This window comes from Phacochoerus africanus, chromosome 8 (assembly GCF_016906955.1).
Source record: "Phacochoerus africanus isolate WHEZ1 chromosome 8, ROS_Pafr_v1, whole genome shotgun sequence".
NCBI classification, from domain to species: domain Eukaryota; kingdom Metazoa; phylum Chordata; class Mammalia; order Artiodactyla; family Suidae; genus Phacochoerus; species Phacochoerus africanus.
This window is the reverse complement of record NC_062551.1, coordinates 161,326,332-161,338,630: the sequence shown is the minus strand read 5'-3', so window position 1 is coordinate 161,338,630 and position 12,299 is coordinate 161,326,332. Positions and strand designations below refer to the sequence as shown.

The 12,299-nt window shown below is 41.0% G+C and overlaps 1 protein-coding gene across 2 annotated transcripts in view; it reads left to right on the top strand.

The window, feature by feature from the left end:
• Positions 1-12,299, top strand: part of ELAVL4 (ELAV like RNA binding protein 4) — a 143,404-nt gene that overhangs the window by 78,531 nt on the left and 52,574 nt on the right. For both annotated transcript variants that reach the window (XM_047789146.1, XM_047789145.1), the window contains exon 2: positions 10,586-10,826. In XM_047789146.1, the coding sequence (XP_047645102.1) occupies positions 10,586-10,826 (241 nt within the window). The remainder of the gene's footprint in view (positions 1-10,585; positions 10,827-12,299) is intronic.

Below are 12,299 nucleotides of genomic sequence, written 5' to 3'. Positions count from 1 at the left end.
TTCTAGTGTTTCTCTCTTATGCAAAAACAAAACAAAACAAAACACAGGGAGTTCCCATTGTAGCTCAGTGGGTTAAGAACCTGACTAGGTATCCATGACAATGTGGGTTCGATCCCTGGCCTTGCTCAATGAGTCAAGGATCTGGTGTCGCCGTGAGCTGTGGTGTAGGCCAGGAGCTGCAGCTCTGATTGGACCCCTAGCCTGGGAACTTCCATATGCCACTGATGCAGCCCTAAACAAACAAACAAAACAGAAAGAAAGTCAGTGAAGGAGGAAATTAAAAATAAAATTTCACATGTAACAAAGGAATTTTCAAATTTAAAATTACCCTATCAGGTTTATGTTCAGGATCTTGTCACTAATGAACATACAGAAATAATATGAGGCTGTGTGAATTGTCCATGGGTCTAATGTATACATTGTATACATTGGCCACAGATACATGCACTGAGGGGCTGAGAACCATTTTGTTTCTCTGAGTATCTCTGGCTTCAGAATGTCCCCAGATAATCTCTCTCCTTTGAATTGGAGGAGTCGTTGGTTTATACAGTTCCTCTTAACACAGAGGCGGTCGCTCTGTGCAGATTTTCCTAGATACTAACTCCCTCTACTCTCCGCCTCATCTCTACTCCAGCTGTGTTTAAGAAAAAGTATTAGTTTTCAAAATAAAAAGTATTTTATGTAGATTTCTAAGGAATTTAATCTGAATGTGCACAAAACTTAAATGCAAAGAGGTGACCCAATGCCTTAGGTCACGATATAGATACAGAATAACACTGAATAACATTTACAGCTGAATCTTGGTGAGTTTGCTCACACTCTGAGCCACTAGCCAGACATTTTATAAAATCACAGTATTTACATTTACATGAATTGTGCCATTGGCTATTGTTTATGCATTTTTCAGAAGATAAGTCTGACTTAATCAGTCTACGGACAGTTTTACAAGTGATTCATTAATGTTCTTTGTCTGGAAGATGAAGATAACATATACACCATCATAGCTGGTTCTCGTCTCAACAGATACCCATAGCTTATTATTAGGCATTTTGTCTATTTTGTCTACATTAAACATTCAGAGTTTGGGGCTTAGAGATGGGAAAGGAATTGTTTTCCAATTGATTTTTTTTTTTTTTATTAGAGCTGATATTTTTGCAGGGAAGCCTAAGAGCTAGCCTATGAAATCGTATTTATATTAAAATGAAAACATTTGTCTTTTTGAAATAGGCCTTTAACAAAGAAAGCTTATTGAAGGTTTGGGATTATATTTATTTATTGGCCATTTTGGAAAAGAAGACCGAATGGGAGGAGGTGTGGTTTGAAAGTTTCTTCATCTTTATAACCAGCTGAATGATCAAGCCACCCTCAGCTCTGGAGAGTTTGCTTTAAAATCTGTTAGAACCGAATACTCAGGGGTTTTAGTGGGACTGCCCCAGGATGGGCACACCAGGAAATCATTTTAGGCCCAAAATGAAGCCCTAAAGAAACATTGTAAGATATGAAGGAGGCCAGTATTTATTTAGGAGGAGAAATGTATGTGATGTCTCTAGGGAAGAAGATTAAAAACTTGGATTTCTGTGAATTTGAGAATAATGCCTAAGAGAAATTAAATTTTGATTATGCTTTTCATTTAAATGCTGGCCCTGCTATTTTAAGTATTAATGCCTCTTGTTCCCTCCAACGGCTGCTGATTTTTTAAAAGCCCTGACTACCACCACTGAGAATACTTTTGGCATGCCTGGAGTTCATTTCCAGTGAAGAAGATGCTGTTTCAAAGGAGTAATGCCTCAAGCTTACCTCATTGTTACAAATAGTCATTTGATGAGGACAGAAGCATTTAGACCAGAAACAGGGCTGTCAGTTCTGTATGAGAAGAGTGTGTGACTAGTCTGTGTGTAATTTCATTTACAGGCTTTTGGTGACGGGGTGGGAGTCATTAGAGAAATTTTAAGGGAATTTCTTGAAAGAAAGGGGTGTATAGGACTGATCTTAATTATTTGTTTACCTCCCCTCCTTTCCCATCCTCTCAATTTGGACCCTGTAGGGGTAGGGACCAAATTTTTTTGTTCCCCCCACTCCTAGAACAATGCCGTGGTCTATAATAGCATTCAATAAACTTGTCTTGAGTTGAATACACTTGTTTTTAAAGATATGCTGAGAATTTATTACCACATAACTTCCTAGAGTAAATAGGTCTTTCAGGTTATTTGTGCATCTGCCCAAAGGTATTATTAAACTGTCAGCATGTTTTCCCTAGTTGGAATTAAATTTTTTTTTTCTAGAGTTTTCTAGTTACCTTCTAGCAGAATCGACAGAAACTTGGTACAAATGGTTTTGGGGACATGAATACCATCTTTGGCCAGATTCTCCTATCTAGGGGTCTTTGTAATCGTCACCTGTAATTTGGTTGGGGATGAGGGTATAGTCTCTTTTCCTGGGGTGATCATAGCTCTCAGCCCCTCCTCTGAGAGGAGGCTCCATTAATAATATGTGTCTCCTTCCCGGTTGAATCATAACCAGGAAAGTGTTGCATTTAGAAAAAAAAAAAAATTGATCTGAAGGGACTTGAGCAAATTAAAGCCTCTTGAAAAGAAGGAGAGAGTATAGATTTTATGAGCTGATGGACAAAACTTTAAAGAAATATAAAACTGGGGTGGGGGTTAAGGACATTTTTAGTATCTTTCAAGGAGCAAGACAAGAAGCGAGGAATTATTCCTAAAAATAATATCTGTCCTCAGGAACACAGAACCTGCTGTGTAATTTTCTAACTTTGGGGATTTGTTTTTCAGGCTTTTGAAGAGCGGGTGAGATGCAGTAGTTGGTGCTGCTCCGCCAGGGTCTAACATAATGCACATCAGAATTTTATAAGGGTTAAGTGGGAAATGCCTACAAAGAGAATGAGGACTTTTATTTTTGTTCTCATGAATAATTTAAATCTATTTCTTTAATGGTTCAATTCAGTGACTGCCCTTGGTAAACATTAGTCTTCATGCTCTTGGGAGTGCTTGTTCCATTACATAAGGGTTAGCCTGTATACATAAATTTTCAGACGTCCTTCCAACATGGTAGAAGAAAACGCCTTTAATAGTCATTAAAATATTTAATGAAATACATACGTGTCTCGCAGAGGTAATGCACCTGAGACACGTGTGCCCTCGGTACGTTCCTTCAGCATCTCTCTAAACTCTAGGCATGCTGACGTTTAGAGGGTGCTGAAAGTAGAGGGGAGAGTATTTGGAAAAGAAACATCACATGCCTGTGACCTTCTTAGGTTCTTTCCTCTTGATCCTTTCGCCTGCTCATCAAGGATGGAGGCCACCCCTCCCCCAGAAAATCAGAAGTTGAGAGCAGCGAGATGGGATCACAAGGGCCCTGCACTGGCCTGGAAGGTGATGGCTGTCCCTAGTGAGTCAGCAGCTTCCTGTAATGTAAAGTTGTAATGTTTTATTTGCCTCGTGAAGTAAGTACCAAAAATGTAAGCTAGGTTAAGCTATGTAAATGCAAGACCATATATAATTCATTGTCAGACTGCCATTTCTGTGGTAAGTACAGATGCAAGGCCATGATATGGTGTGGCTGACTGGACTGGTGAGAAGGCTGTGGTGGGACCTCTGACCTGCCTGTCTGGGGCCCAGAATAGTGATTTCCTCGGTTGTGAGGAGAGGGACCAGCCCTATAACTAACTCTAACCTGACTTTCCCCAAGCATGAGCACGTGAACGCCTTGTGAAAAGTGGGGGACAGGGGGAGCTATAAGGGATTCGCGAGCCAATGGAAGAAATATTAAAGGCAGCTTTATGTATTTTTTAGAACTTTAGAATGGGTCTTACTTAATATACTTAAAGGACTCTCTGGCCATAGGATGTGCTTGCTCTCTTCTCTGACATGTGGACCCTTCAGCCATAAATATTTGTTTTAAGGAAGGAATGAATTTTGAGGGCAAGAAATGACATGAAAAGAGTGGTTTGGGAAGGAAGGGAAGTATTTGCTCTTTAATTATGTTGCTACTCTTAGAATCAATTGTGGGATTTCAGTTTGCGACAAAGGATTGGCTTTAGGGTACCTAAAACGTTGTGTGCTTATATATTTTTCTGGGGCGAAAGAGCAAAGGCATTTACTAGGTTCTCTGCAGGGTCTGTGCCAGCCAAAGCTTCAGGCCTCCTGCTTGAATGCATGCCTCTTAAAATGTGCATTTGAAATAATATCTAAATCTGTGCCTGGCATAAGTACTCAACAAGTATTCTGTCCTCTTTTGTTATATGTAAGACAGGGGTGACATTGATAAAATTATTGGCTTGTACTTCACGGGGTTGTTAGAGGGATCTAGTAAACTATTGGACTAGCAAGGACTTTGATTCATTCAATAGCTCTTTATGTGGAACCTACCCATTCTCAGGCCCTGTCCTACCTGCAGGAGATGCTATTATAAACAAAACAGGTGCGGTCTCTGTGCCATGGAGCTCAGAGTTCAGGTCGGCATTCTTTGTGGACTGTCAAGTCTCTACTCAGAAAAGTAAGGATCTAAACATGTCTCCACACCTATATTCAAGTGCGTTTCTAGGATACGGTCACCTTCACACCCTCCCCCAGAAAAAGTAGAAGTAAACTCTCATCCAAATAACCATGTCGACATTGTCACAAGAATACTCAAGGGAGGTAGTCTGTAGGCCTGGGCTCAAGTCCCATCTCTGCCTCTGTCTAGCACTGTGACCTTGTGCCCATCACTTCCCCTTTCTCGTCCTCAGTTGCCACATAAAAATTATGGGCTTGGGCTCTATACTCCCTAAGGTCCTCTGATACCTGTCATGATCCCTCACTGTGAACTCAGTGAGGGCCAGCTCCTTGGCTTTGTTGTCGCTGTATTCCCAGGACCTAGCACAGAGCCTGGCACTCCAGAGCTCCATCCCTGCTCATCTAACATTCCCAGATCTAGTCATTGTGGAAATAAACCCTTTTTAAAATGCATATGACCTGGCATGTCCAGGAAGTCGGTAACAGATACCTTGGGTGGACAGTTATGAAAGATGTGATTGAACAGGTAATTGGGACCATTGGGAAGGACCCAGGATTGTGGCAACAGAGATGCTGCAAAGGGCAGAGAGGGTTGGTTGGCTCCTTGTTTGTTTGTTTAGGAACATCCTGAGAAAGAGGCTGACCCAGCCTCTGCTTTTTACCCTTCCTCCCTCCGCAGAGATAAACGACCCTGTCTGACAGTCAAGCAGCTGCAAGCCTGAGTGAGGCCTTCCCTCTTGCTTTTGTTGTATATTTTGCAGGGGGAAAAGAAAAAGTGGTGGTAGGGGTGAGGTTAATGTGTTGAGTGTGAGTAATTAGTCATTCAAACCATCGACATTTACAATGACAGGATTTGAGTGCCTGCATTATTGTGCACTGCACTAATAGTTTATCCCTGAAATTTTTTGCCTGTATAATGTTTCTTAAAATATATCACGGGAATATAAAAGATTTAATGCAGTGCTTTGTACAACCATTAGAGTTTGAAGTCAACTGAACCTCCTCAATTCTCTATCCTGGATGCTGACTGTAATTTTGTTCTTAATTGACATTCAGAAGAGGGAAGGAAGGCAAGTCAGGGGTTTGGATCCTGGTCAGCTATGAAGTTGGCTGTGAGACCCCCACTGAATTCTTCGTTAAAGTACATAGGCACACTTGAGTAACTGATATATTTATTTGCAATGAAAATTGTGCTGTTAAAATATCAAAAGCCTTAACCCAGAGAAGCAAGTGTTCTGATTTTGCTGAGGCAGCCTCTGAACTTAGTGGAAGATATGCTTCCCTACACTTACCTCTGGTCAGTTTCCCAAGTAGAGGTGGCCGGTGAATTATCTTTACGATCTATCCTGTAACCTTAAGATGCCATAGTTTCATATTCTTGGATTCAATACATTTACATCTTGGCAACTTCTCTTATTTTCCAAGCAATGTTTTTAAATCTTCTTGGTTCACTTGTGTGTCAGATTTGATTCTGACATTTTACATTTCTGATTCTTTTTTTAAGCCTGTCTTGCATCCTGGGATACGTCCTTAAGACCAGTGAGGGGTCTTATTCCACGATGTATATTAACACATTTGCAAATGTTTCTCAGCTTTAGAGCTGTACATTTTTATTGAGAAAACTCTGTGTGTGTTTTTCTCAGTTCCTTCTAAGTCCACAAGAGGATAACTGTATAGTGTGTGTGCAAAACAAAGAGAGCTCCATCTCCATGAGACAAGAATGACCCTAATTTATAGATGTGTTTGGTTGAAGTGGCTCAATACCAAACAATTGTATTTCATGCCTCCTTTTCAGAGATTTGGGCCAAGTTCAGGTTGTCTGATATGCAGATGGGGCTCAAGTGCAGGAGTCAACATAAATTAAGAAATCCACATAGGATGTAAGGAGATCCAGAAAGCTGACTGGGGAACAAAATTTCTTTGCTGCAGACTTGCGACCTCCTAGGCCTTTCTGGGGCAGGGAGCTGAGCGAGACGGTCACAGGGACAAGTGCTGGCTTTCACCACATGACATGTGAGTCAAGCATCCCGTGAACAAAAGATGAACACAGCTCTCAGGTGACCTTTAATAGTCCTGGTCGCACAGAATCTCAGCATTGCCTAGGTGTGACGTACATTCTTCTTACTCCAGCATTAACCCCAGCAAAAAATGCCTCGTTTCAGATATTTTCTAGGTGTTTGTATAGGAGCCATAAGAAAGGTATCCTGAGAAGGCAGAACAGGGAAGGTGTTCTATGATGCTGGGACTGGCTTTTTTTCCATTAAATCAAAAATGTAGTGGTTGGGCAGCTCCGAGGTTCTGCCAGCCGAGCCTCCTGAATTGGATAAATTCTGTTTTTCAAGTTCCTTATTGAGTTGGCAGTGCTGCTTGTGTTTGTTGCCTGGACACCTGCCTCAGGGAAGCAGTGAGACGCCATAGCGAGTGGAGGCACTGCTCAGACCCAGGAGGCCCGGAGACTTGGTAGAGCGGACACCTGCCTCCCAGCCAAGGGTCGTGCTGATGCTGTGCAACATCACCACCGTTAGCATGACCCCGCCCCTGGTCACTTCACCGTCGTTCTTTCCTGGACCCTCGTCTCAAGGGCAGAGCAGCGGAACAGGCTTTACTGGGTGCAGCTCCTATCAGTGCTGAGGAGAGCTTGATATAAGATTCTTCTCAGGAGCCCTTTGCTTGCTCCTTGCTGTCTGGGTCAGCCCCACGGCTCCCACAGTTGACCTGAAGCCCAAGAAAGTTCTGGTGATGTGATATGTGGAGCCACTTACATTCCCTACAGGATGGGAAAGGCTCTTAGAAGCACCCCACCTTCCTCAATCTGCCTTATTTCCCTGACTCATTTTGAGATTTCTTTCTTTCTTTTTTCTTTCTTTTGGTTTCATTTCCCATCAGTGATTGTTAGAAGAAACAATGAGAGTAACACTTACCTATGTAGGGCATGATGGGAAATAATAGTTGTGATGCTTCTAGCCTCTTACGTTCTAGGCAGTTTACATATATATAAATAACCTTGCATGATGGGCTTTATTCCAGTTTACAAAGAGGACACCGAGGCTCAGAGTACTGAAGGTCACAGAGCGAATACATAGTAGAACTAAAATTGTTTAAGTTAACTGTCCCCTTGACTAAAAGCTCATTCCTTTTTCATTGTAACGCTATGCTTCAGATGAAAAAATAGGCAACAAACAAAACAAAAAACCCTCTCTGACTATTGATGAGGATGAGCAGCCCCTAGAACTCTCATACTTTGCTGATGGGAATGCCAGCTGGTACAACATCTTAGAAAAACTGTTGATAGTACCTAGTAAAGCAGAATGCACCCTACAACCCCAAAAATAGACCCCCTAGAAATATTCCCAACAAAAGTGTGTGTGTGTGTACAGCAAAACACACTCATACAATACTCATAGCAGCATTATCTATAATAGTTAAAAACTAGAAACTACCCAGATGCTCATCAAAGTAGAAGAGAGAAATAAAATGTGATTTTTTCATACAATGGAATTCTCTGCAGCAGTGGAAAAGAACAGCTTACGGCTACATCTCACACCATGGATGACACCCAGACATAATGTGTGAAAAGGCATGAAAGAGTATATGTCGTATGATTCATGTATACACCATTTAAAAACCGATAAAACACAATAGTACAGAAAAGTCACCCCCACACCCCCACTCCCTAACACTGGGTATAGCTATTGTTTTTAACAGAGGAAAAAAAAAAGACTTCTCATTTTAACTTATATTTAATTGCTACTGAATTATGCACATTTCAGTGTTTATTGACCATTTGAACTTTTCTTTTGTGCATTTCTAATTCACATGCTTAGCGCATTTTCCTATCAATTGTAAGAGTGTGTATTCATCTTTGCAGATCTAATGCCTAGTACAGAACCTCACACACAGTAGTCACTCAAGAATTTGTTGACTCTCCAAAACAAACAAACAAACAAACAAAACAAAACAGACAAGACAAATCTTTGGATTAGAATTCGGAGTAGTGATTACCTTTGGGGGTGGTATGAATGAGAGGGGTGGGGACACAAGAAAGGCTTCTGTCATGTTCTGCGTTGTGATCTGAAAGGTGGTTACTCAGGTGTGAGTTGTGTGCACTTTGTAAATATTCCTTGAGGTGTTACCCTTAAGATTTGTACACTTTACTGAATGTGTATTATATAAACATGCCTACCTCCCCCAAATTCTCTGAGCAGATAAGTGGCAATAAGCAGGGAAACTACTAGAAACCGGATATCTGCCAAGCTTTGGCTTCCTTGTCTATAAAATGTAAAGGATTTTAGAATATGCCTCACTGCTTTCTTGTGGGGAGTCCAGGAGAGAAGTCACATCAGCTGATTGATCGGGTGACTTTACTAAGCATCAATGATTGTGGTTATCTTCCCCGAACCATTCAGGCATTTTACATACATCCTGTCACCAGATCCTTCTTACCACCTGCAAGGGGGGTGGCCTTGTTTTCCTCTTTCAAATGAGGAAAACTAAGGCTCCCAGAGTTTAAGTTCCTTACTCAAGGTCACACAACTAGAGGATGGCAGAGCATGATTTCTTGTCCAAGCAGATGATGGTCAGTTGCACAGGAGATGGAAGGAAGCCACGCTGTGAAGGATGAGTAAGGGATGGTGCTGGGACAGAATGGGAAAGTGGGACTGAGGGGCTGCATTTGGGGCCAGGAAAGCTAGATACAGGCCAGGACTCTGCTCCACTTTCCTGTGATGACAAAGAAGTGGCTGGATGTCTCTGGAATTCATCTCAAAGATGAAAGTTTTGAACTGAATTTTATTCCCTGAAGTGCCTTCTGGCTCTGTAGTTTCGTGATTCCCCGTGTTTGTCGTACCACATGGGGCATCTTCGTGACCCGGCTCCATGAGCTTAAGCCCATTTTTCCTGTAAAACTTTATTCTAGCAGCATCTTCTTGGGAGTGTCCCTGAATCCTGCTCACCTATAAGCAGGTTTAATCGCTACGTGCCCACTGCCTACTGTAGCCGTTTGCCTGTCTGTGTCCTCTATGGTCTCTAAGTTCCTTGTGGATGGAGACTTAGATTTCTCTCTTTATTCTCAGGCATGCTGCCTCAAACAGTTCACCCATTTGTGGAGCTATTTGTTTAATTAACTATTAAATACACGGAAAGTCCTTTTAAAAATGTTATTGGAGTATAATTGACTTACAGTGTTGTGTTTCAAGTACACCGCAAAGCGAATCAGTTATACATATATCCATTCTTTTTTCCTATATAGGTTATTACAGACTATTGAGTAGATTTCCCTGGGCTATACAGTAGGTCCTTGTTAATTATGTATTTTATATACAGTTGTGTGTATATGTTTTCCCCTCCTCCTAATTTACCCCTCCCCCCCAGCGGTTTCCTCTATGGTAAACTGTTATGTGCTAGACTTAAATTGGAGACCTAGAGAGAACTTTTTCTTCCTGTTTTAAATTTTATTTGAGGTCCAGGAGAAACAGTAACAGGGTGGCTGGGAGGAAGATCATTAGATAACTTTGTAGCTCCCCAGCATGCCTTTATGAAGTCTGAAGTTTGATCAGTATTAAGCATCAGTGAAAATCTAAACCCTTCCCCTATGGAACAGTCCCACTTAATTTAATGTCATTTCACTTTATGAGATAGTTAATAAACAGGTACTGTATTTGATCTTGTGAGCGTAGCCCTCTATATTTAGCTTTTTCAGCTTTAATGGAACTATAATTTTAATCATGATTATTACTTTACATTTTAATTATAATTTGGTGTGGCTTAAGTATACATTTCTGAGAGTGATTGTGTAATGAAAACAGGAATTAGCTTTTCATTAACAAAATAATGGGAGAGTTCCCACTGCATTCTAGTCTGTGTTCACAATCTATGGGCTGGCCTAAAAATAGCAAGGGGAGTCTAACATTTTGGTTAAAAACATGCTTCTAAATTGGCTGTGTTCACAACCCAGTCGCTTTTGCTCCATCTTGCCTTATCTTGTTCTCTTTCTTTACAAAAAATAAAATAAAATCTTGAAAGAGACTTTGTGTCATTGAGATATCAAAAGGCTTAATATTTTTATTTTCATTTAGATAATTAGCACCATGGAGCCTCAGGTGTCAAATGGCCCGACATCCAATACGAGCAATGGACCCTCCAGCAACAATAGAAACTGTCCTTCTCCCATGCAGACAGGGGCAGCCACAGATGACAGCAAAACCAACCTCATAGTCAACTATTTACCCCAGAATATGACCCAGGAGGAATTCAGGAGTCTCTTTGGGAGCATTGGTGAAATAGAATCCTGCAAACTCGTGAGAGACAAAATTACAGGTATGCTCTTCTTCAATATTCTAGGCTCGAGATTCACAGCTGCGTTGTTCTGTTAGATGTGCTATCTTAGCAGATACGCATGTGTGTGGTGATGCCTTAAAGTGTCTTCAGCGTGGATCCTACATTCAAGGATGGCATGGGTACACAGTCACAAACTCACATGTGTTTGTTCTCTACATGGCACCGTATTGCAGATTGGTAGGACTGGGAAGCAGATAAGGATTTTGGAGCTTCCTCAGCTCTACTTTAGGTGAAATAATCCTTTGGTTGTATTCCCTTTTATTCTTAGTCAGCCACCCCTCGTCTTTAGTTCTCAGTTCTGCCCTCTGCCCTCCCTCTACTAGTTTTTACGTTTTTATTCCTTTTCTCTCCAACATTTGGTTTGTGTGTATCCAGTGTTCTTCCATGCACCCGAGACAGTGTTTTTTCAAGGGGGCCATTGTGGATTTGTGGAAGGCAGTCAAAACTGTCACTGTGCCTCGGGGAGGAAATGGGCCCTAAGGATAACAGATTGTTCTGGAATAAAACTACTCTGCAGGAGGGAGATGCTTAATGAAGATATTTTATTTTACTTATTTGTTTGTTTTGAAGACAACTCTTTGAGAAGACAGAGATTTTTACCTTGAAAGTGAAACAATACCATATACTTCTGTACTTGAAGTTTTTGGTTCTGATTTTTTCTAACCACCTGCCATTCGCGGAGGACCTAATGTTTGCCAGACACTGACACTATACTCCTTTAGGGCTGGGGATCGGTGTAGTTTCTCTGTAATCTTTCTAAAAGTGGGAATGTTTTCTTAGAAAAATATCAGGCTATATTGTGACAGCAGTGAAGTTCCTGCTCTCAGGTGCTCCCCTCCTAAAATTATTCACACTCAGCTTTGCATATTTGTCATTTTTGAGTGTTGACTTTTGTTTCCCTCGTTCTGGACAGTTTTGTTGAAGAGCAGTTGGTCTATATAAGAAAAAGGAAGCTCTCTAATTAAAATAGGGAGATACATTATCTTGGTTTTTTAAATCAGAGAATCCAGTGTACTTGAGTGCAGATAGCTATATATAACTCCAGTTCAAATTCACTTGTAAATTTGTCACCCATATATATGTATTTTGCAAAATGATAAAACTTAACTGATGAAAATGTGTCACAGAACCCTCCAAACGTAATTTCCTCCTCTGTAAAACTGGAAAATAATATTTATGTCAGGGGGCTTATTGTGAGGATTAAATGAGAGATGGGAGATATACTGCCTAGCACAAAGCCTATTGCATAGCAGTCTCTCAGTAATTTGAGGGAGGGGGGTATTATTATTATTATAGGTACAGTTAGTTTCAAGGAGAGTAGCTAGAAAGAGAAATTTTATCAAGGTCCCCAAATAGGACCAGGGCTCTGATGGTCTTATTCCAGAGCCCTGGATCATCCATCATTTAACAGAATTGCCTGTGCTCTCAGAAAGCCAATGTTTAGATTCCTGA